The sequence below is a fragment of the Chondrus crispus genome, genomic scaffold, assembly GCF_000350225.1.
Source record: "Chondrus crispus Stackhouse genomic scaffold, scaffold_138, whole genome shotgun sequence".
NCBI classification, from domain to species: Eukaryota; Rhodophyta; class Florideophyceae; order Gigartinales; family Gigartinaceae; genus Chondrus; species Chondrus crispus.
Genome location: NW_005179009.1, coordinates 13,713 through 38,894, shown reverse-complemented (window position 1 = coordinate 38,894; position 25,182 = coordinate 13,713). Strand labels below are relative to the sequence as shown.

Here is a 25,182-nt window from a genome sequence, read left to right as displayed (position 1 = left end):
CACATCACTCTATCGTGCTCTTTTATAATTTGTACAACTTCGGGCAAGGGGTGACCCGAACCTACTTTCCGCTGCCCTTAGATGCATTTTCACTGTCAATTGTCTTTTCATCCTTTGAAGTCACCCCTTCACTTGCGTCATTCAGCCCCAACTTTGTATCTTCCACACGTTCTTTCTCTGCTGTAGATGTTCCCTCCGTCACAACCTTCGTTTCAGAGGGACCTTTGTGTGTATTCTCAGCTCCGGCTCCCTCTTTTTTGCTTTCTTCTTTGTCCGGACCCGTATCACCCTGCAGTCGCGTCGTCCCCTTCTTATCCTTTCGTTTCTGGCGGTCACTTTGTCCTTCATTAGTATTCGATGCATCAGCTTCCCGATCACCACCTATATTCTCGTTCCACCGCTTGGGCGTCAAATCCACCTCCAGCTTGATCGTTCTCGTGTTTGCGGCACCCTCCTGCTCCACCTCCCAACTCAACCAGTCCCGTAATCTCAATCTCACTTTCCCCCCCACTGTTCCATCCACTGACCGCTTCCCACCGATAGCGAGTCCTCCTACTTCAACTTCCGCGCCAGCTCCGATTTCATCCTTCAGCTTTCCGGACTTGCCGTCATTCTTCTTTACGAGGGCTGGGAACACTCGCCACTCAAATTTACCGGCTTTCCCCCCCGCCTCCACAGCTTGAAACGCATACTTCGCAAATAGTCTCGCTGCTGCTTCGGGGTTGCGTAGCTCCTTCAACTCTGATTGTACAAGCGCGTCCCACGTCGCTCCACTCATCTGATCCCCACTCCTGTCCGTCACTTCTAAATGCTCTGCCCATTTCGATAAACGGCATTCTGGAATTCGTACAAGCAACCTCTCACTTTCGAGGGTGGCATTGATGAGAGGCTCTGGGCTATCTTCAGCTGTTGAAGGGCTTGTCTCGTCAGACTTCACAAATCTGACGTAATTCTTTGCATCTTTGCGAATCGACATCCGCGTGGCTAATAAATTCACTCGTCCTCGCAGTAAACGAATTTCTCCTTCTATCTGTGGGGCTTGCGGTGAACCTTCTAGGACTAGAGTTCCAGTAGTGTCCAAGTTCAGTACCAACGGTTGTATCACCTTCATACCCCGACCTATGTTAATACGGAGACCACTTAATAAAATACTAGCATCCCCATTCGGGAGCAATTTGTCTTGTGTTGTTAGTTCTGTACTTGCTTCTAAGTTGATGTTCTCGTCTGTTTCACTCTTCTCCCTTCCTCGAAGGTGATTTTCATCTTTCAACGACATATCGGCAGTTGGCGGAACCTTGCGCACCATTGCATTCTTTGTTCGAGCTCCTAAGGCACCTCTAGGCACCCCCGCTGCGTTTCCCAACGAAATGAACCCATCTGAGAATGTCAATCCGCCACTAACGACTGGATTGGCCAGCGTTGCGGCCATTTGTACTTTTCCTGAAAGTTTGCTGAGGACAATGTTCTGGAAATTCACGGGAAACTCTCCAAATTCTAATGATAACCCCCGTCGTCCCCGTAACAATGCAACGTTGGAAGCACTTTGTCTATTCTGAAGTAGCCTGCGTTGCTTCTTATTTCCAGAATTTTTTGCTTCTAAGAGTTGCAGGGCTGTGTGATCTGCCGCTATGGCTTCAGATAGTCTATCTCGATGCAACTCAGAAAAAAATATATCTCCACTCGCGTTAAACCATTTTCCGGCACATCGTCCGGAAACAGACCTCATTGATACAAGACCCGTCTTGCGAAACTCAATTTCCCCACGAACCCCTTGCAACGGCTCTGACAATAGTGATGAGGAAATTCGACCATCCCATAGTGATATCTTGCCTTCAACCACCGGTTCGGCCAACGTGCCTGACACACGCAACTTGATATCTGAATCTCCGCTTTCCCAGCCCAGTTCTGGGAAAGCAGTGTTTAGTAATACTAGGCCATACTTCTTCACGTCGACGTCCATCAAAATCCAGTTGTCATCTGACGGTAGAGACCCCCCAAGTACTGGTTGAACGTTTGACCAAAACGACGATGACGCTCGCCTCTTGAGGTACTTCAGCAAGTAAAACCGTACTGGCGCGCTTATTCGAACTTGCAAGGTCTCTCCCTGTCCTTTTCCACCACTAGTCTTTCTTGACAGGAGTGTGTTTTCGTCTTTTCTCGATACTTGGGATGCTAAATCTGTGAGCCCTGAAGGGGCACCCTCACCCCATTGCAAAGTCTTTGCCACAGCCTCTTCCTCTGCCTCCTCAGACGTCTTCACCTTTCGTCCTCCAACTCTGGCATCCGCGTTCAGTATACATCGTCCGTTGATACATGCAAAATCCGTTTTCGCCCCTCGAACTTGTTTCTCGTTTAGGGTCGCAGACGTCCAGACCACTCGTCCAAAGGCACGGGGGTTTGATAAGCTCCCTTCAACCTCTATGCGCCCGTTGCATTCTCCTTTTACATTTACCGGCGCTTGACTGAATCGGTTGACAAGATCTGCTGGTGCTTTGCGCAGCTTGGCTGAAACTTTGACTGACCCAGTGTTTGTGATGCGGCCTAGAGCTTCTGCACCAAACCCATCTCCGCCATTGAACGTTAATGGTCCCACATTTAAAACCCCATCTTCAAATGTTCCAACGAGCTTCACATCTTCTAAGACAGAGGGCCCAACCCTCCAGCTCGTGCCATTGAGTTGAAAAGAAAAGCTTGTTCTCGTAAGCTGATCCAAAATTGCTTGCAAAATGGCACTTGCACTTGACGGCATGGACCCAACCTCGCTTGAGCTGGAATTGTACTTTAAAGTGACTCGCCCTGAAATATTGCCATCTACATCTCCGAATGTTGATGGCCGATTCATTGCCGCGGCGTCAAAAGCTTTGGCTATCGACAGCTGGGCAATGTTTTGCTTTTCCTCGAGATACTGATGAAACCAGTCAAGTTGATCTGAAAAAGTCAGGGTCTCTGGCACTTCCCACTCGTATAATACAGTGCCTTGCTTCCGTGAGCCAGAACGAGACAGTTTTTGTATCCACAACGGACCACCGGAGTATTCTTGTCGGCTCTGCGAAATCTTGTCTGTGGGACTTTGCATTGCAGTGGCGACATCATTCCCTGATTGAACAAGAGTTGCAACATCCTGAATACTGGCACGCGGAATATTAACGTTCACCTCCCATTCAAATCCTCCATCCTTCGCTGATGTATCGTAGCGAGCTTCAATTTCATAAACAGAGCGTCGGTACTTAACTGTTCCTCCGTCAAGATATAGGTCTTGATCACGCCAAACTAAATTTCCTGTAACTGATGAAAAGTTCAACGGTCCAATGCGCGGATTCTCCAGAGACACATTCCCGTCGCCTCGTCTTGATGAGAGATCTAACTTCATATTGGCGTTCACTACCCCAGACAGAGTATTTCCGCTCGAAAACATAATATCGCCTCCAACAACGTCTTCAATAGCAAAATTTCGAACAAACAAGACAGCCTGATGGGTGTTCTGTTCTTCTTGGGAAACGGATGCGATTACTTCAGAGTTGCCTTGTCGAAAAGAAAAATCTGCTGTTCCCTTCACAGATGCTGTTAATGTCAGTTCGTCGTAGCCTGTGGTCTTTGCACCCCCTTGCTGCCCCACATTTCTCGCATTCTCCACCTCTCTACGCGTAACTTTGCTCAACACTTCCCGCAGCGAAAGTGAGAAGTCAGAAACACTGAACGAAAACGATCCGCTCATGATTTTTTCAAACTTCACCTTATTCATCGTTAAGTTCTTAACAGCCAAAGCTCCATCAACACCGACGAGCTCCATACGAGGAGTTCGGGATTGCGAGACTTGTCCTGGAATCATATTTGGCCTTTGCGACATCACCCCCTTGAAGTAGGTGTCCATAGATACCTTTAGAAACGGTACATGAGCCATCGACTTTTGTAGCTCTGGATCAGCCCACGCAAGACGTCTGGCGTCTAGATTTTTTACGATAGTCCTTACTTTCACTCGCCTTGCGTCAGGTAAGTCTCCCAACTTGACATAAACAAGTCCACGAAAATCTCCTCCTCCGAGCAAGACATCCTCTGTTTGTTGCTGAGCCGGTTCCAAGGGCTTGGATAGGGACTTTTGATGAATGCTATGCGCCAGTCGATGTTGTTTTTTTTCTTCCTGGGTAAGTTCTCTGGACTGTACTTCCTTTCTTTTTTCTTCTTCTGGTAGTTCAGAGTCTTTCAAATTCAAATGAATAACTGGAGGTGGGGTAGTGGACCTCCACGCAACCCTGCAGTTTGCGTCTTCGACATTCCCTGCTAGAATGCCTTCTCCGCTGACAAGACCAATCGCCTCCGATGCCATTTGGCCATGTTCGCCGCCATACGCTTTCACAAGGTCGCCTCCACTGACGTCAGTGGCTTTAAAGTCAAAGCGCATGGAATCATATGGACGAAAGGGAGCATGCTCGTCTATTTCTAGTGGATCTTGTGGCAAAGGGCTAAGGGATGTGATCCTGTCCTGAGGTGCTCTGGGGTTCCAGTATAAATATTTCGGACTTCTCGGACTATGCTCTGTTTGTGATATACCGTATGGAGATTCCTTCGTCATGTCAAAGAAAATACTTCCTGAACCGTTGATAGAGCCTCCACCCTTGACTGTCGCTTCAATTTCCGAGAAGTTCAACATCCCGGCGATGGCGTCCCACTTAAACGACACATTCGCATGCGTCAACGGTAGCCGATCGAAGATAGAGTCCTGGCCGACGGATTCGGCCCATCCGGAAATTATAGGTTCTTCAAGCGAACCGGAAAGCTGGGCCTCGCCTATAGCTAAGCCCTCTACCGGTACAAACTTGTCCAAGTCAAAGGTATCGATAATGTTATTCATATCAACAGGACGAACATAGCCCATCAGATTATATCCATCCTCGAGATGAATATCCCCCACCACAGTCATCGGCAGAGTTCCAAGTTCACCAACGGGTCCATCCAGGAAAAGAGACTTACCCTCGAAGCGCAGCTTCCCGTTGATACGTTGAAATGTGGGAGTCTTTGGATCTGGATGAAACCGAAGGCCGACATCATGCAATTGACCCTCACCACGCATCAACGGCACTAGAGAGGACGACTTGTAAAGAAAATCCATGTTGATGTCAGCCGAGCAAACGCCGTTATCAGCTCGGAAAGGGAGACTCAAAAAGGACGCAACGCGGTTCGCACGCACTTTCTCGCCAACTACATGAAGGTTAACAATGGGATCCTCTGGTTTTAGATCTCGCAACGCGTTGCCGCTCATCTGACATTGGACTTGAACTGAGCCTCCTTCGATAGGAGTGCCACTTGCGTTAGCTATGAAGTCTCCATCCATCTCAATCAATGAATTGTATCCTCCTTCGGCTTCCATGAAACGAGGAAACCTAACGTCTGCCTTTGCCTCTCGAATTTCAACCACTTCACTCCCATGCCCGTATTCGAGAAAGTCAGCTGGTTGCAAGAAAACCTGTGCGTTTCGAACTGATAAACTACCGAGTTGCAGGTACTTCAAGACTTTGAAAAGCGTTTGTATTACTTCCTCGTCTATCCCGTCCTGCTTTCGTGCAAGGTAAAAACTAGGATCCCATTGCCCGACCGGTTCATGCTTGGGACCGTCAACGACAATTTGCGACACCCGAATTTCAGCTCCATCAAGTCTAACGTTCACAAGCAGTGGACGACGCGAAAAGATGAACGAAACAAATCCTGAGAGAGAAATATCCACATCGGTAGCAGAAATGACAGGGGCAGTAGGGTACTCAGCTGACGGTGCTACGGACACGTCCCTTAGCTTTATACCAGTAATAGGATTGTATCGAACAACTCGACCGATGCTCAGGTCCCGTGATATGGCAGACGCGACTGTAGTGTGCAGCGTATCACACACAAGGGTGTTTAAACGCACGTATACAAAGCCCAGAAATCCGATTATCGAGAGCAAAGCGACAGAGGACGAAACTTTCAAGGAAAAGTACGGCTGTGACATATCGAGAAAAGGCTGAGAGTCATTTGAGGGACCCTGTGATGAGGTCTGACGATCATTGAAGTCACGAGAACGCAGCCAAGTAGGGTTGCGCCAGGACTCGTACGTGGCGAAGTATTTTCTTGAAGAGTCCTTGTTTAAATGGATCCCACACTCCGTACCCTGTCCGTCATCTTCAGAGGACTGCAGCGAGCATGTGACATGCGACGAAACGCGACGTGATGCTCTACGAAAGCAGTTCGAAATATTGAATGTGCTCTTGCGCAATGAAAACAACACTGGGCGCTTACGCTGTGCTACTAAAATTGTATGAGTGGAAATGAATGCATGATCGGATCCCCTTGAAGTCGAACGACTGAGCATCTTTGACTCAGAAATCAGGCCGGACTCCTTTGTAATCTCGCATCGCTAGCTTGTTCACGGTTTGGATAAGGTCTCGCCACTGCTCAGAACGCATGACGCAGCATACTCACACGGTTTTTCTTGGCAAGAGCGCCGGAAAAGGTCGAACCGATGAGGAATGTGAATAGAATAGGGGAATGAAGACCTGTCCAGATGTTTTCGACAGTGAAGGGATGGAGGATTTGCACAGCAGGGATAATGCAGCACATGGCATGTGGAATAACGCTCGGGATACTGTGTAATATATATTGTGTTTGGTTATAAATTTTGTGGTGGGATAAACGGCCTGTCCCCCACATGTTTCCGTTCATATTGTAATCGAGCCCATCTCGAGCTCCATGTTCCTTCTGAATCAATCATCAATAGAAGTAATGCAGATTAGAGCCGCTTTACGGCACTCTGCACATCGCCACGCCGTCCTGTGAAAACTGAGCAGTCAGACCGCCCTGCACGCATGCCCCTCGTGAGAGCAGTTGGTCACTCTTAGAACTTTCCTTTCTCCAAAATGCGCGATCAACAACCTCGACAATGGTCGATAACTACTAAGCCAATCCACTTTGTCCAAATTTGTGTGCCATGTGATGGCCACTTGCATCCTCACCACCGCTTAGTCCTGTTGCTTCACGGCTGGATGGGTCATTTCCAAGACATGGTTTCCCTTGGGAATAGGCTTGCTCGGGATGGTTACAGAGTTATTATTCCAGATCTTCCTTTCCATGGTAAATCTGTTGATTGCCGTCCTCGTAGCCTTCGAGAGGCTGCACTTCTTCTTGTAAAGGCATTGGCAGACATTTTTGCGGTGGACCAGGGATCTCACTATCCTCTCATCATCGGTGGATACTCTCTCGGCGGTCGCCTGGCTCTAGAAATAGCCGATGACCTGTCTCGCCGTTCTCTGCGCTGTTTTCGGCTGCAGGCTCTGCTGTTAATCAGCTCAGCTCCCCCTCCGATGAACGACAAAGAACGCAGAGAGAGAGCAGCAGATGGGGAGCGCATCGCGACCAGACTCCAGACCGTGAAGTCTTCAATGGATTTCGGGGATTGGCTCTTAAATTCTTGGTATGCCTCACCGATGTGGCATCATTTTCCAGATACTGACAGATTCACCTACATGTTGACGCACCGCCACATTACCTTTGATAGTCACAAAACGGCCTGGACAGAAGCTGCCCTCTACATGGCAAGGTATCCAGAGCCCAATTCCGCTACCCTCGATGTTCTCGATGTTCCAACACTCTATGTACATGGCGATTGTGACGAGAAGTATGCAGCGTTCTCCACGCGAATGGGGAAGCTGTTTGTTAACTTCTCGACTGAGGCAGTTATAGGATCTGGACACAATGTCATAATGCAAAAACCAGCCGAGTGTAATCATTCTATCTCTCAATTCCTTGAAGCGAATTTCCGTCCCTCAACCTCCGATGATACGGTCAAGATTCTTGCAGTGAGGATACTTAGATATTCATTGCCCCTCAAAAATCCGATGAAGGTCAACGGGATCAACGTACATCAACGTGATGGTATGTTGTTAGCTCTGTCATCGGACGACAATGGTGTCACTGGAGTGGGAGACATTTGTCCACTCCCAGGCCTGCACACGCAGAATATTGAAAAATGCCTGACGGAAGTTCAGTGTCTGTCGCACGTTTTGCATGTCACGCCAGGGCTATTTGGACATCAATGTTGTGTGTTGCTGAACATGGATATGACCTTACGGACTATGTCACCGGTGATTAAGAACGCATTTACTTCTGCAGCTCTACATCTCTTGAGTCAATTCAAAAAAATCAGTTTGAAAAGCCTCATCAGGCATCTGATGGTTGCCTGCAGTATAGACCAGACTTTCCTAGAGAGGCCATGCCGAAGCCTTCCACTGAATGGTGTGTTGCCGCGGTCCATTCTAAATGTTGATGTCACTTCCCATTCTCAATGCAAGGAAAGGCTTGTTAACTTCATGGAACAAAGTCCATTTCAGACTCTGAAAGTGAAGGTAGGAGTCACAGAAGAAGCAATAAAAGAAGGCGAAATCCTAAAAGCAACGGTTCTTGAGGCAGAGAAAAAAGGACGCATCGTGCGTCTTGATGCTAACCGGGCCTGGACCAAAGAACAATTCGACGCGATCAGATCTTGCCTTGGGACCCAGTCCAGCAAGATCGATTTCTTAGAAGAACCGTTCAGAGAAAGCAGCGAACTCGAAGCATACCTATTAGACTCAGATACCGGGCCACGTATTCGCGTGGGCTTAGATGAGAGCATTTCTGATTGTAATCTACGGGAAATTGCCTCATTAGCTAACTCGGCAGATTGTGGTGCATTAGTGGTGAAACCAGCAGTGATAGGTTTGCTCCGGGATATCTTTAAGCTACGCGAGATTGCGGCTTCTAGTAACAGTAGAGTTGTCATGAGTAGTGTTTTTGAGAGCGGAGTTGGGCTCGCTTGGGCCGCAGTTCTAGCCGCTGTATGTCAGACCGAGGAAACGAGTCATGGGTTGGGGACGTTTACACATCTTTGCAAAGATGTGATTGTCCCCGGATTTTCGGACTCCTGTTTCTTGGAATCCTCTAGTTTGTGCATAGATGGTTGTGCTCGCTTTCTATCCTTCGCTGCTCATAACGTTGTCATGAAAGGGACGCTAATGTAGGAGAAAAGCAGTCGCGACAGACGCATTGACGGTTTCTCTGTCTGGAAATATTAGGATATGTCGTTTTACTTGAAAATTTCAATGAGCAGTTTCTTTAAACACCTGAAAGACGGACGTTGGTATATCTGCGGGAATAGGCCACATGTTCTCGTAAATATTTTCTTGGGGTTCACCTGTCTTTAGACTGTTCTTCTTCGACTGTACTAGTCCCGTTCGTCTTTGACGCGTTGCATTGATCAGCAGACTCAGACCGAACCTCTGCCGGTGATGGTAAGTTCACACTACTGGAGGCTAGAAGAGCTGCTAAGTCCGGTCGAACGCGCCCAGAATTAGTGACTGGAAGTGGCATCCCACTGGATGCAGCAAGAATTGCGTCTAGATCTTGAGGGGGTTGAGCGTGAAATAGATCCGGCGAAAGGAATGGGGTCAAGTTATCACTACTCCTCCGTAGCGCACCTTGCTCGGCGTCAAGTTTTTCCCGTTCAAGCCGTCGTCTCTTCTTTCGAACGACAGAGGCGTTGAAACGAGCCTCTGCATTACACCAGTCAAAGTTCTCGTGAACAATCATTGGGAGAGCTTCTGATCCCGAAACAAGCGATACAAGTTGATGAGAGGTTTCTGCTGGAAGGTATCTTGCAACCCAGAGCAGTAGGTTCTTTTCTGGGGTTGGGAAGTCTTCTGCATACCAAAGAAATATTCTCGGCAGCGTGACCTCTCGTTTTTCTATGTCCACCTTTACTGAGCAACTCAAAAACTCAATCGTCGCCTCATAGAGTTCTTCTTGTAGATTGTCGCCATCGAGGATACGTACTGGAGGGTCAGATCGCGTTCCGGCAGAAATTACAAAATGAATCCTTCCATCCCTCTTGGTGATCACATGCTGACACTTCGGATCTGAAGGTCGCAGCTGCTGCATCCACTTGATCATTGGGGGCTTTTTGTTTCCGCGAAGGATACCATGCTCAATATCATCCAGTGTCATATCAAGACCTGCGATACGGTACGATAGCCCGCGAAAGAACATGTATCTTCGCACAAAATTCGTGGGCGGGCCGTGCGAAACGTATCCATGCAAGCAAAGCAGGTTGTAACAATTGACGAAGAAGGCGATGCGTTCCTCTTGATTTAAGGCGACCAACTGAACGCGTTGCAGTTCTGCTGCCATGAGAGTGTATTGCCGGAATGACTCGCTTTTCGCCAACGCCGTGTAGTCGACATCATCACTCATGGTGTATGATGGCGCAGCAGTAAACGAAGAGGAACGATTTGGGCCGAGTAATGGCGGAGTGACGGCCTGCCCTGAGGTCAATGATAGCGCGGCGGAGGCTAGGGGAGTCGAAAATGATCGAGCTAGAGAGGGGGATATAGCAGCGGCGGCGGCAGCTGCAGTGGAGGTATGCTGGATAAAAGATGGCGTGGGAGGGCCTTTCAAGACGGGTGTAGATTGTGATGCATCTGTAGGGGAAGAGGATGTTTTGGAAAGTTCTTTTCCAGCCAGAATGCCTTTCCGATGTTCTTCACACAAGAGAGCCAAACGGGTGAGCAGGTTCTTGGATACATCTACAGCCCGAGCTGTTGGGATAGCACTGTCCCAGACTCGCTTCATGTTGAGGACGTTTGATTCCTCGTCTTCTTGAAACCGGTAAAAATAGTATCCATCACAAAATGGCTCGGAATGAGTGACATGATGCATGATGCCTGCGTCCATTAGACGCTGGCCAGTGGAGACGGCGGTAGGACGGTCGAGACCGAGGTTATCGATCATCCATTCGACAGCCTCGCTTCCAACGAAACATTTGGAATATGAGACGATTCGCCATCGACGATCCTCGAGTTTCAGACCTTTATCAGGAAGTCGCATAAGATCGTAAACCTGCTGAAAGTTGGGGATAGGATAATCTGGGTTATCGAACAGGTTTGCAACCTCGGGCGAGAAGGCACTGCCCATAGGGGCCCGTCTTGCGACGATTGCAGGATCTTCAATAGTGCCCGGAACGACTTGCTCGGAGACCTTCCGCTTGCGGGACCGAGCCCCAAACATAATGTCACGGAAAGGATGGGGCAAAGGGAGGTGGGGGTGAGTGGTAAAGGGGGGGGGGGGGGGGGGAGGGGTGATCAAGACGGACTGGTGAGGGCCGGGAGCGCACTACAGGCTACCAGAGGAAGGTATAGCGTAAGCACACTCGGACCCGTGAGAGGAGGGCGCTGAGGGTTAGCGGGTCAGTAAAAATAGTTTTTACGGAACAGACATGGATGAGATTTTTGTTGTCTATTATTTTTTGAAAACTTTCCGACGATTTTACCAGCAGATATGACTGAGATACCCCCCTCGCTTCCGCAGATATTTTTCCAATCGCCCATGTCACACTTGGCCTCCTCTACTACACACTCCGCTTTTCATCACATTCCTCACAGGAGTGGCTGTCAGCGAAATTCAACATGCAAAGATGACCCCCTCTCTCGCGAAGGCCTCAGAATTGCCCTCACCTTTTTCATCTCACAACCCCACGCCCCTTTCATCAGACCCTTCGGCGCCCGTCTCGCTCTTCCAGGCATTGCAAACCATCTCCGACCTTCTCAACGCGTCCGTCTTGAAAACTGAAGCCATCTTCGCTTTTGCCCTCAACGAATCCGTCCGGCGCCACTTGATCACTCCATGCCGCAAGCGACTTTACCAGTCTTGCCAACAGCCCTACTACCAACCCGCTCTCGATTCCCCTTACGACGAGCGAGCAGCTGCAGCATGCGTCCATCAATTGCTCTGCAAAATTTTGTTATCCGCTCCACCGCTGTCCTTTCCGCAAGCTTTGGATGAAATTCAACGCACTGTCACGCCTCTTCCGCCGACAGACCTTGCTTTTCAAGTCCTCAGCAAAATATGGAACGACCTAGTCGTTCTGTTGCGCAGTCACATCCATCAATGGTTCACCGCTGCCATTGTCGAGGATCCCCTGCATCAATTTTTCATTTCTGAGGAGTCCGAGCCTGCTGTCGTACCGGCTCGGCTTCCGCAGTTTATCAGCCCCGCCGTAGCAAACCGATTGTTGTTCGTTGGTAACGTTCGCAAGTGCCGTATTGTTATCGCAAAAGAGCGTCGCGAACCACTGGATAACCCCGGCAACATCGGTGCGCTTGGTGAAATTCTAACCAACCCTATCTCGGCAGAACTCGAAATCGAAGCAGCGAGTTTCAGGTGGAGGGAAGAAGCTGCAGAACGCTTATCACAAATGCTTCCATTCCGCCGCATACGCAATCGCATCATCCTGCTCAGACAATACCTTTTACTAGGGGATTCCGCGTTTTGGAGATCGTTTTTTGACGAGCTGCGTGCGAAACCGTCTCTACTTACAAGCAGGGATCTTGAGCCACGCGAGAGACAACACGTCGAACGATCAATTTCGGAAATCCTTTCCTACACGTTCGACGACTTTGTCAATGAGAATGCTGCGCTGGCTGAAAAGTCTCCGCACTGGGACTCAATTTTAAAATTGCATGTCACCGCGGCCGGTGATATCGTGCCACAATTTACGCTTGGTTTCGCTGAGAGTCGAGTCCTGGCGTCGAAGGCATCTGTTTACTGTGACGTGTTTGCAATAGCATTTAACGTGAGACGCGTCGGCTGCGAATTACGCGATACATATGCTAATATTAAGCTTTTGGAACATCAGCTGAAAAAATCCTCTTCGCTGAAAATCCGACGCGAGAGGACCGCATGTCTTGTCCGGACCCGTGAACTGCGCCGACGGATGGCTATCTTTCTTGGAGGATTCGAGTGGTACTTGCAGGTCGAAGTACTCCAACCGAAGATTAACAGACTCCTCACTTTATTAGACAATCATCTACGAGAAAACACGCAACCCTCGCCTCCTCGAAAACCGTTTTTCGATGTCATATATTCGACCCACGAAGCCCTAATGGATGACATATTCTCTCAGTGCTTCGTAGGTCAGAGCCAAATCAATGCAAGACTCAATGGCATCTTTGCATCCTGCTTTAGTCTCAGCGACTTCGTGCAGGGGTTGACAGTTGATGCGCTTCAACAAAACTCGTTTACGGATACACTGCGTGCCTTTGAGCAATCGTTCTCCCGAAATGTAGGCCTGCTTGTGCGCTTACTATCGCATATGCGACAAAATGGAGTTGATTCTGGTATCCCCGCCCTCTTGGAGCGCATCTCTTTTCGAGAATACATAAGTCCATAGAGCTATTTGGATTGAACAAAAACCAAACGAAGGGCAGAATGACGAGTGTGTGATTCGAGTCCGGCTCGTGGTGATCGAAACACTGCCAGTGGTTCATCTGTATTTTTTCTATGTATAAAAAGACCAAAGACGATGCTTCGTGTTTCTACCCACTGTCTTGTTTCTTTTCTAGTGCCACTTCGTGGAGATGAGAGACAATTGATGCCATGTCCGCTGGAGAGTGGACCTCTCTGTGAAGAGAAGCATCCGTTTCAGTTTCACAATACTCTTGGCGTGCTTTTTGAGGGAAGGTCTCGTTTGCCACAAGAACTAGTTTGTAGTTATTGTTCAGCTGCGACAGGACCGGTTTAAATTCCATGCTTGACTGAAGTAAAGGCAGGTGCCCAAACAGATACAAGCCGAACCTGGCCCTGGACATTGCAACTGTTATTCTTCGCACATCTCTGAAATGACCGAGATGCTTCGTTCTGACGAGACTGAGAAGGACATAGTCCGCTTGCTGACCCTGGAACTTGTCTACGGTGGAAACCACAGCTGGGCACCCGAGATTTCCAAACTGTGATGAGCGTGCTGAGATCACCTCTTTGAGAAGCTGGACTTGGCCATTGTACGTAGAAAGAACCGCTATTCGGTCGGCCGGATAACCCACCATTCGCATGTATAAGAATGTGAAGGCGACGTATTCGGCCTCTGCTACGTTTTGATAAAAGTATGGAAGCGGTTGAGACTCAGAAGTCTGATCACCAGTGTCAACGAACTGGGCAGTGTGTAGGAACCCTGGATTTGCTTCTGAGAAGGTGCTTTCTTGGCGAATAAATTCCATGTCTTGCAACTTTGGATATCTCCACCTGAAAAGATCAGCTATTGATGGTCTTGACCGCCCTTGATGATCTAGCTGAATAAATTTAGTTCCTGTGCGTACAAGCCGTGCGAACAGACTTTGTCCCATATTCGAGAATTGCAGTAGCGCTGAATATTGAACAACGGGAGGGAGTTGCTTATGGTCTCCCACAAGTATCACTCTTTTCAGCCGTCCTGGTTTCTGCAAGAGCAAAGATAGAAACGCTTCCACTTCCAGACATTCGGCAGCCTCCTCCATGATAAGCGTGTCATATGCAAAGCGCTGTGAGATGAGATCGTCTCTTTGCATTGCAGCATGTACACATGTCATAGCAACTATAGAAGCGTGTGAGGTGATTAAATAGTTGCCTCTTTGTCTGTTGGTTCGGAGCACTTCGAGAAATCGAAGTTCCTTCAATTCCTCAAACATCATGGCAATAGCTTGAAATTCATTCGCAAGGTTACCGCCTGTGATGACACCATGCTTCCCTTCCTGTACACCCTTCTTGTCGTCAGTTACCTCAAGAAACTTTCGGAACGGGAAATTTGCCCAGGTCATGTCCTCAGCGCATAAAAATCGTTCCCACTCCTTTTCTACAACGTCTTTAAAGTACGTCACCGCTGATTCACACGACCAATTTGTCTCTGCGGCATGCGGATCCAAAGATGTCGCGAGTTTAGCAACCAACGAAAGCAACTCCATCCGTCTCTCAAGCATTGCACGGACACGTCCATCTTTCGAAAGTAATTTGTCAGCAGCACCTTCGGCGGCACCTTGCCCAAGTCGTAAGACTCTAAACGGACTGACACCCCGCAACAATGTTCTGCGGATCAGGTCGTTTAAGGCGTGGTTCGTCCGAGTTACCAGCAGAATACGCTCCTGCTTTTGCGTCATATACAGGGTCGAGAGTATTTGAACAACGCAGGACGTCTTCCCTGTACCGGGAGGCCCCGAGATGAGCGTGAGGCCCGTCGATATTCCCGAACGGATTGCGGCGACTTGGTTTATGTTGAAGAAGGTTTTGTTTAAAGAGTTTCTGACTTGCTTGGATCTCACTGCCAACATTGGTCTCCTGGATTCCAGCCTGTACGGCTCCATTTCGACAACATTGCCCCCACTTTGATCGGTGCCGAACGAAAGCTTAAAACCAAGTCTCTTTGTGTCGGATTGGAAAGACTTTATCTTCACATTCAGCCTGTCGATTTTGGAGTATGGAAAGCTTTGGAGCACATGATCGGCAGATACGAAAGTATCTGCAAAATCCGTGAACTCGTCCGTAGCTGGTACCTTTGTGCAACCTGCAGTTGTAGGGGTATTTCCCGACCGTCCAAGGAAGACATCCTCCAGCCATCGTGGCAACACAGGGCCTTCCGAAAGAAGTAGCGCTCGCAACGATGACAGGACTGGAAACGAATTGTTGATCTGTGCGCGCCGTCTGACTGCAATATTGAATCCTTTGAACACATCCTCTGTGCTGCTCGCTTGTTTTTGCGAATCGTAGTAGTACTGGAGACTGTCCACAGTACCCGTTAAACGTATTACCGATCCCGCAGCGATCCACTTTGTCCCTTCATTCTTTTCGCCATTGATATCTTCAAGGGTTCCAGTAACAAATCCTCGCACTTGACAGTTTGAAAACGCTTCAAAGTTGCTACCATCCTTTTCTTGTTCTGGACTTCCTCCAGATGGAGATTGCAACCTGAGTAGAAAAATGACTTCATGCTGTTGCAAATGGCTCCATTCATGGCGGGCTTGGCCAGAACAATGCCCGAGGTTTATTTCGACATTCACCTTCACATGACTTGGAGCAGGTGAATCAAGACGTTGATTACCCACTTCAGTAACGTCGATAGACTTGATTGGAGCAGCCATTTTTGCCCACCCATCGAATTTCACGCCATTCACATCGAATGACGGCTGCATTCTCAACACATCAGCCTCTATATCTTCGCGGACAGCCCATGATGACTCTAACTTGAATAAAGAAATGTTCCGCCATAAGTAGTCCGTCAAGTTTAGATATTCTAAATTGAGGACGGGCAGGGCTGACGTCGATCTGGACATATTTGCGCCTGAACTTCCCCAGAGATCGTCTTCATTCACCATCAAAGGAAAGGTTTTGAAAGCCTCCAAAATATCCTTCGATGCAGCGCAATAGGTGGAGATCGTTGCAATCAGAAGGTTTCGTCTCGCTTGGCGAGTACGTTTAAGAGGAGGGAGGTTGCTCTCATCATCAAATATTATTGCAGACAAGGACTTCATGCCCAACCCTTCGACGACTTCATTCATCACACCTTCCTCGCAGTCCCGAAATACAGACTGCAAAACATCTTCGCGGCCGATGATGCTATGATTGGCCATTGGAAGCTTCCGAAGCGGGGAGGTCGCTGGAAAACTTTGTCGATGAGAGATAGAGTGTGACACTCTTTGCAGGGTCAGCAAACGACGAGCCCGTTCAGCACGAATTGAATCTCGCGGAAGAGAGTCGCCGGTAACCGGGTCCAGTGGAAACGTGACGTAGTACGCAAATTGATCCAGAACGCGAGCAAAGTCGTTGTAACCTGGACTTGAGACTACCGAATCTACGGTCAATGTCAGAGACAGTCCTTTAACAAGTGGAAGTGTGAAGCGATCAGAAAGCAGTGGCAAAAGCGTGCGGCGAAAACGCAGTTGTGACAGCATCTCAGAAAGAAGGGATAAAAGTTCAGCAATTATAGCAATGGGGTCGTTGAACGACTCAGTATCACACTTCAGAATCGCATTCTCGAGTTCCCTAATGATACTGTATAAAGCCATCTCCACCAGCGGCGCTTTTTGCGCAGCATCCCGCTTTCGGGCGCGACGTTTCAGCCTTGAGAGTGGTTTGAGAAGAAACGGAAAGCGGTCAGTTTGTTGTCGACATGACTGTTCTGACAGATGTACCCACACCGGCAAGGACAGCAGGGGGAGTAATGCCTTTTGGACCGATTCGTAATCCAACGCACGAAAAAGGTGACATAAAAACTTGAGACGAAGACATCGCTCTTCCTTTGTGAGATTCTCAAGATCAAACCGAAACCATGCTTCAACAAAAACTAATAAAGCGTCTAAATCATTGTCGAGCAATTGCAACAATTCAGCCCCGCGAGACGGGTGATATGCACGGCGATAGTTAAACATCGCGGCCATCGACATAACAAACGGTTGGAGGACCACCCAGTCATGATGAGCGTCTTTTTGCTTGACTTGGGCGACCAGACTACAAAACTCAGGCCAAAGGTGCAATTGAAAGTATGCCTGGTCGTCTAACGAAGCCAATGCGCCATTTCGGTTGGGGCTCGTTATGTGCTGACGATATACAAGAATTGTCAGGTCCAGGGGTGACACTTGCTTAGGTTCCTTCGGGGATTCGCTCCTCCAGTGGGATGCTGCCAGAGAGAGAATCTCGTTTGATCGACAGTATGTCTGCGCAGGTACTTGCGATAAGGCGTCATTTTGGCGTGGTCGCTTAACAAGGCGCTCAGAAGAGGTCTTTCGGGTACGCTTCATCATATAAAAATATAAAAACGGATGGAACGGACAATGCAAGACTGATCTGATGATGAATTGCAATTGTCGTGGTTTGATAGGAAGCTGCTATTTCTCATTTCCCAAATCGAAAGGAAGCCCGCTCAATTGCGGAAAACTCGGCAGAGTATTACGATTGCTCAGCGTGGAGTAGACCTGGAAAACGATGATATCCTTTCGGAAAAAACCCGTTTCTCGCCCTCAGACACATGCGAAGTGAGCATGAAACCTCGTATCTCCTACAGAGAATTGGACAAGTAGATGAAAGGATACCCCGGCCATAAAGAGGCGTATAATCCCTTGATCGAGACTCGGATCTGTCTTGTCCACGTGTGAACACGGATCAGACGATGTACAGTGGGTCCTACGCATTAGTGCCGCCCCGTGCGAGACCCCAAAAATGGGCACTATTGGGAGACGGCATTAGTAAGTGACGTCGTCACATCTATCTGCATGCACTCGGTAATTATTAACGTCTGCCTGCTCCGTGTTGGTGTCTTTCTCTCTACAGTGGACCCTACTCATTAGTGCCGCCCCGTGCGAGACCCTAAAAATGGCACTATTGGGAGGCGGCATTAATCGGTGACGTCGTCACATGATGCACTCGGTAATTAGCGTCTGCCTACTCCGCGTTGGGTCTCTGTCGTGTTTTGCAGTGAGAAACGCACGCTTTGACGACCTCAGATACGATAGAGCGTCTGAAACTTGGCATTCAGTCGTCAAAACTTCCAGCCCTCCAAACAATTCCGCAATCTCAACGACAGAGGGTATAGTCCTTCTCTCTCTCGCGTCCTCTACGCTTCCATCTTCATCACTTGATTGCGTGTTTCTTTTTTTATTTCCGGAACCGGATCCATAAGGAGGACAAGCTAAGGCCTGTGAACTCTGGTCGGTGAATAGGATCGGGCTTAGAAACCGCTTTCACATGCTTTCACACGCGATGGACGGACGGCAGCATAACACCCGGACCCGTGTGACACGTGGCACTTTTCGTGTTCGTGGGTCTGGCCGGCATTAATGGGAGGGTGGCATTAGTAAATGTGGCACTAATGAGAGTCCCCCCCCCCCTGTATTGCATTTCTGCGCTCTCATCCTCATCACTTGTCCCATCTTCATCACTTGATTGCATTTCAGGCGGATTCTGCACCGCCTGAACCGTCTCCAAAACATCCATGGCGACATTGGTAGCAAAACAGCCGGAACTGTACGACACGTGGCACGTTCGTGTTTGTGCGTCTGGGCCTGCACTATTGGGAGGGTGGCACAAACAAAAGCGGCACTAATGTGTAGGACCCACTGTACACGTATTACACTTGGACAAGAAGGAAAAGCGGGAAACCGGAGAGTTGCTCCGGTGCTGGGCCAGGTCAGCTGGCAGCTCATGCACATGGGAACGAGACAGATGCCGGCATAAAGTAAATTCAAAACTACTTTTCTTTCTGCCGCCAAAAAAAATCGGGTGGACTGTGGCAGAGTAAGGGCGCCGTAATATCCAAAAGACACGTGTAGACTCCTCCAGGCGTTGATCTCACCAATCATTGTAATTTTGAAGATCTGCCACTTTGGATCACACAATCCTCCACCGCCGCGCTGCGAGCACCGCGAGACGCGCTTCTCCCTGCCGACCTTCCAGCTGTGTACTTCGCCGTTTCAAGTATCCTTCCTTCCTTCAACTCTGCCTTTCAACCTCCCAACTCCATCAGATTTTGTCGGAGGCAACGGATGCGTCGTCGCCGCACTCGTCTGAACCTATTCTGAACTTTCCCCTTTTCATTCCGTGCCCGCAAACCGCGATTTGCCTATTCCCTGCCCCACAACGCTGCTGTCAGCCTGCCGTTTTATCTTCAATACCGTTTCTACTCCTCACAGTTTTCTTTCTCTTTCTTCTCCTACATCATCAGCTTTCTTTTCCGAGTCGCCGTCGCGGAACTCTCTGCGCCAGCGCCTTCCAAAATTCTTTTAATCACCGTCTTGTCGAAGATTCAATTTTCTTTTCATTTTCCGTCGCATTACAGTAACAGGAGTTGGTCGCTGCCCCCGCTTTGCCGCCGCATGGCAGAGCCTTTGCGCTCAATGGGTTTGGTTCCATCTCGACTTATCTATTCCGCAGTGCGTGAAATCCTCTCTGCAGACTTGTAAGTTGCCGTCATCCTTATCAGGAATTTGCACCAAGAAGCAAAATTGCATTTTGCTTTATAGATCCGCCAATTTGAATTCGATTTTCCCGCCGCTTCAACCTTTTTATACATTCTCAAGAAAGGAGTACTGACGATTGTTGTCTTTTGCTTTATTACCGCGCTACCTGGTATTTTGTTGTATGCCTGCTCATCGACTGCGTAATTCTCTTGCATTTTATACTTTATCGAAGTGGTCGGCTTTGAGGTGAGTACGCATTGGTCCTGGTTGCTCTTCTTGATCCATGACTGTCCACGGCAGGCCGCGGAAAAGGCAGCGCACCACCGCGGTAGAAGAACCCAATGACCCATGGCGAAGTGGAGCGCTTGTCCATTCCGTGAAACCTTTGCTTGAACGATTACTCAGCTTCCGTGAACAAGTGATTGCCACTCGAGATGAAGAAACTCAGCGTGCATCAGATATTCAAGAAAGAATCAATGCTCGTGAGGCCGCCTCAAGAGCTGTGGAGACAGTTATTCCTCCTCCTCCAAGCGATGACATTGCAGTGTTCTCACGTGGCGTGCGCGTTGAGAAAGGGCGGCGAAGGCAAGCACCACCACAGATGCCGCCGTTGCCTGCGTTAAAGCTCGTGATGGAACAAGATCCTCCGGAGAAGCTAATTCATGAGCAGTCGATCATAGTGCGAGCTCAGGCAATAAATCGCAAAAATGCGGAGCTTGCACGAGAGCGTCTTCCAAAGCAACCGGAAGCGCAGCGAAATAAAACGTACCACGATTATTTTTTAGACGAAGTGTTGTGGATGGCTGCCGACTTCCGAGAAGAAAGGAAATGGAAAATTCAAATGGCAAAGAAAGTCTCCAAGATGGTTGCCCAGTTCCACACTCAGCGATCCCAAAGAGAAGCGCGCGCGAAAGTTGAAGCACATCAGAGATTGGTGAAATTGGCCAGTGCTGTGGCCAGGGATGTGCGCAAGTTCTGGAGCCAAATTGGGGAAATCGCAGACTACAAGAATTCGTTATTAGAAGAAGCAAAACTTTCAAAGGCACGGAAGTCGCAACTCAAGAATCTGTTGAAGCGGACTGCGAAGTATTCGAGTGTGCTTGCACAGAGTTTAACTCAACCCGATGGTGTGGAAAAGGAAGATGCCCGGGAGAAAGTGGGAGAAAAGCAAGTTCTCTCTGGTTTCAGCAAACCCGCGAGCTGTGAAGAGGAGACATCAGAACGTTCAGCTGTTGCGGAAGGTCGATATTCTGGCAGTCCATCAGAACTTGATCCTGTATCCCCGGAGCCGCAAAGCGAAGAAGATTCAGAGGTCGCGGATTGTACCAGTGGCGAGGAGAACATAGATTGGGACATGAAGGATTCCGAAGAAGCAGACGATGAAGCTACGATGGTTGCAGCAGAAGCAGACGGTGCACGAGACGACAACGAAATCGAAGAACTTGAAGGTGAAGCTGATATGAGTATAGAGAACCTGCTTCGGCTGCAAGGTATCGACCCAAACCAGTACCTGTCAGACAAAAGGCTTTACGATAACAATTCAGACGATGGTACGGGCGACGATTCAGACGAAGACGGAGACGATGTCACTGGCGATGCTGTGGACGACGAAGATGACGATGAACGCACGATTGAGAAGGCTGAGCGTGAGGAGGTACGAAATGACACTGAAGTGCAAAATCTGCAGAGTGAAGCAAATATGAATATGGCAGAGCTTTTGAGGGCCCAAGGCATTGATCCAGCTGCGTATGAAGCTGACACGGAGCAGTACGCACGCTCTGATGGACACTCAACTGGGACAAAAAATCCCCCTACGAAGATGAGAAGTTTTTCAGATGTCGCGAAGCCACTGTCAAAGGCCGAGGATGAGAGAGCACCTTCAAGTCGAGATAGCTTATTGTTACAGACCTCAAGATTTTCGCGCGTCAACCGCCAGCTGCACACAGACCCAAGAATAGAGGATGGTGAGCCAACTTCCATGGGGAAGAATCAGCAACCACCACAAAATCCAATCTCTTGTCCGCAAAGCTCTCTGACCATTGCCGGTGCTGTAGAAGATTATCGAGCCCGAGGGGAACCTGTTCACCGAGACCTGATATCCGGTTCAGGGAGCGGCACAGGGAAGTCGGTGAGCTTCGCAAAACCGAGCAAGCAACGTGGAAACGACGGTATCAACTCAAGTGCGCCAAGTCCCAACACAGTCCATACGCCTGTGTCAAATCATGGTGTATCTGAAATCAAGGAACCGACGGAACTACTTAGAGGAAGATTGAGGGACTATCAGCGCACTGGAATGAACTGGTTGATCTCGCTATATAAGCAGAAATTGAACGGTATCCTAGCTGACGAAATGGGATTAGGGAAAACTATACAGACTATTTCGCTCTTGGCATGGCTGGCAGTCGAAAAGGGGGTATGGGGACCTCACCTGATAGTTGTCCCTACTTCAGTTATGGTCAATTGGGAAGTTGAGTTCAAGAAATGGCTTCCCGGCTTCAAGATTTTGACCTACTTCGGTAGTATGAAGGAAAGAAAGCTGAAGCGTCAGGGCTGGACCAAGCCAAACACATTTCATGTGTGTATTACGTCATACACTCTTGCTGTGCAAGACGCCACAGCCCTGAGAAGGAAAAAATGGGTGTATCTGATCCTTGACGAGGCGCACAACATCAAAAACTTCGAATCACAGAGATGGCAAACCCTTTTGAGCTTTCCATCTCAGAGCAGGCTTCTGATTACGGGAACTCCTTTGCAAAACTCTGTCATGGAGCTTTGGTCATTGATGCACTTCTTGATGCCCGATTTATTCGAAAGCCATTCAGAGTTTAGAGACTGGTTTTCGAAACCAGTCGTCGAAGCTGCATCAGAGGATGAATCCCGGGGTGAAAAATCAGAAATCGTAGCAAACCTACACAACGTCCTTCGCCCGTTTTTATTGCGCAGATTGAAGTCAGACGTTGAAAAAGGGTTACCGCCAAAGTTTGAACACGTTGTGAAATGCCCTTTAAGCAAGCGGCAGCGGCAGTTGTATGAGGATTTTATGGCCCGCAGCGACATTCGTGATACGCTACAGCATGGAGACTTCTTCGGCGTCATGAACATTCTAATGCAATTGCGAAAGGTCTGCAATCACCCTGATCTATTCGAAGGACGTCAGATTCTGTCTCCTCTCTCCATGCGTCCGGTTTTCTATCCCGTTCCCGCACTAGTGGCGAGAGCTCTTTCGAAACCACCAGAAAGGACAATCAATCTCGACCTTCTCTGTTTGGATCTCTGTTCCATTGAGCAGAAGTGGCCAGGTAAATGGCATGCTGCTGAAGCGTTGAAGATTTCTGCAGAATCGTGCATTCGGAATGAACTTCTTACGAAGAAATCATCATGTGACGTTCCAGACGATTGGCGAATGCTCGGATATAATCCCAGTCGAGCTGCAAGCGATAGAGTGGTATCCTTTCGGCGCTCTCAGCTTCGATATCAAGCCCAACTGTCTGCAATGCGTATCAGGCAACACGCATTGCTCGGTCAAGATTTGCGTGATGCATGCACAATGAATCCCTCATCTCTTGTAGATGGTCTACGATTTTGTCATGCAAAGGCGATCCGCTTTCTCCCTGCCAATGCTTCCCTTCTATTGCGCACTCTAGAGAGCGTGGCCAGAACCGGCAAACCGTTCGCGGATCGGTTCGTTTGCTGTATAACAAGAGCATCTGCGCCTACTGTCGAGCTTCGCTATCGAGACGACGATCTTTTCCACCTATCTGCAACAGAATTTTTCACACAGCTGAACCGGGCGACGCATCAACTTCAGTGCTTGTTCAGACCTTTTGAAGTACGTAGCAAGGTTACAATACCAGATACCCGTCTGATTCAGTGGGACTGTGGCAAGCTGCAAATTCTTGATCGTTTGTTGCGAAAGCTTCAAGCTGCTGGTTCACGAGCACTGATTTTTACGCAGATGACGAAGGTGCTCGACATTCTGGAGTCGTTTCTGAACTTGCATGGTCTAAAATATCTTCGGCTGGACGGCACAACGAAAACAGACGATCGGCAGAAAGTTGTGGAGAGGTTTAACACAGATTCACGAATTTTTTGCATGATTCTGACAACCCGTGCAGGTGGAGTTGGTCTGAACTTAACAGGAGCAGATGCTGTGGTCTTTTACGACACGGACTACAATCCCGCAGTCGACAACCAAGCTCAAGACCGTGCACATCGCATTGGTCAGACCAAGCCGGTAAACATTTACCGCTTGGTGAGTGAGCAGACCGTTGAGGAGAACATTTTGCGTCGCGCCAATGAAAAGCGGAATCTTGAATCTATTTTGATCTCAAATGCCGGCTTTACGACAGAGGCCATTGCGAGTCATAGCATCGAGGCTTCGAAACGGCGGTCTCCGTCCGATGGAAACTCAAGGAGTAGCGTCCTGGAACCAGGTCGTAGGATCTCATCCTCGGATCACAGTATGCCGGTCAGAAATGGGATCAGAGAATTGGCGCAAAGGCAATCATTGCATTCCAAGACAACTTCTGGCAAGCCGAAAAACGACACTCGCGCAGAAGAACCTACGAATGCCCAGTCTGTGGTACCTGCCATCAGTACTGCCTACGGGCAGTTTGAAGGATATTTACCTTCCACGACTCCGGGAATCAAGGACCAAAACCAGATTGACAAATCTTTGCAAACTCTTCAATATCAAGAAGTAACGTCGAAGTTGCTTGCCGCTGAGGACGAGAGAGAACGTCTTGCCGCGGCCACTGCCGAACAAGAAGAACAACGTTTGCGGGCCGAGTTTGACGAAAGTGTTCCTACAACAGATGATGGCGACAGAGTCAAACGGGAGCGAGCAGCCTCTTCAGATGACCGTGACGTCGTCGAGTCATCCCTAAACCCAGTACAGCGATATGCGCTTCGTCTTGTAGAAAGCTGGCAATCCGGGATAGGTGATTTCGACGAACCTGAAACAGTTGTGGATTGGGAAGCGGAGTTTACAGTAAGCAAGATGCTCGAAAGAAGAAAGCAGGGGCACCTCGCAAGCAACATGCAATCTGATGGAATCACGAAGGCTGCGGAGTTGCAAGACGTCAGCACCCCGGAGAGTGGAGATCAAGAGGACGAGGACGACCCAGCGTTCTATGAAGTCGATATATCAGCAAATGGACATAGAAGCTATTTAAAAGGCTTGACGGACACCGACGCGGACATTAAGATGTACCTGCCGCTACGCGACGGTGGTCCGGAAGAGCTGAAAATATCAACAGTGGTGAGTGGCACCGCAGCGGCAGGTCTTGAATGTGCAGAAGACGCAGCATTCTTTCCACATGCGTACAATCGAATGAGTCGAACAATATACGCGACTCTACGCCAGAAGGAGAAAGCTAGAGCAACTTCGAGGAAGCGCAAAGCAGAGAGAGAACGAAAGAGAAGGGAACTTGAGGAG

The 25,182-nt window shown here is 48.9% G+C and overlaps 6 protein-coding genes; 3 read left to right on the top strand and 3 right to left on the bottom strand.

Moving 5' to 3' along the window:
- Positions 1-61: 61 nt before the first annotated feature.
- Positions 62-1,726, bottom strand: CHC_T00002403001 (hypothetical protein). Its single transcript, XM_005713553.1, has one exon. It carries the CDS (start codon positions 1,724-1,726, stop codon positions 62-64), a length of 1,665 nt encoding a protein of 554 aa, XP_005713610.1.
- A 5,158-nt stretch (positions 1,727-6,884) lies between these two features.
- CHC_T00002402001 (hypothetical protein) lies at positions 6,885-9,175 on the top strand. XM_005713552.1 is given in 2 exon segments: positions 6,885-9,020; positions 9,021-9,175. The coding sequence occupies 1 exon segment, from the start codon at positions 6,885-6,887 to the stop codon at positions 9,018-9,020; it is 2,136 nt and encodes a 711-aa protein (XP_005713609.1). The 3' UTR covers positions 9,021-9,175.
- Positions 9,176-9,189: 14 nt separating this feature from the next.
- On the bottom strand, positions 9,190-11,061 carry CHC_T00002401001 (hypothetical protein). The gene has a single exon (XM_005713551.1). It carries the CDS (start codon positions 11,059-11,061, stop codon positions 9,190-9,192), a length of 1,872 nt encoding a protein of 623 aa, XP_005713608.1.
- A 1-nt stretch (position 11,062) lies between these two features.
- Positions 11,063-13,340, top strand: CHC_T00002400001 (hypothetical protein). The gene is made up of 3 exons (XM_005713550.1): positions 11,063-11,097; positions 11,341-13,159; positions 13,260-13,340. Exons 1-3 carry the CDS (start codon positions 11,063-11,065, stop codon positions 13,338-13,340), a joined length of 1,935 nt encoding a protein of 644 aa, XP_005713607.1.
- Positions 13,341-13,367: 27 nt separating this feature from the next.
- On the bottom strand, positions 13,368-17,594 carry CHC_T00010050001 (similar to intron-binding protein aquarius). The gene has a single exon (XM_005713549.1). It carries the CDS (start codon positions 17,592-17,594, stop codon positions 13,368-13,370), a length of 4,227 nt encoding a protein of 1,408 aa, XP_005713606.1.
- A 2,434-nt stretch (positions 17,595-20,028) lies between these two features.
- CHC_T00002398001 (hypothetical protein) overlaps positions 20,029-25,182 on the top strand; it is a 6,882-nt gene continuing 1,728 nt past the window's right edge. Inside the window, exon 1 of the mRNA XM_005713548.1 lies at positions 20,029-25,182. This exon is cut by the window's right edge and continues 1,728 nt beyond it. Coding sequence (XP_005713605.1) covers positions 20,029-25,182 — 5,154 coding nt within the window.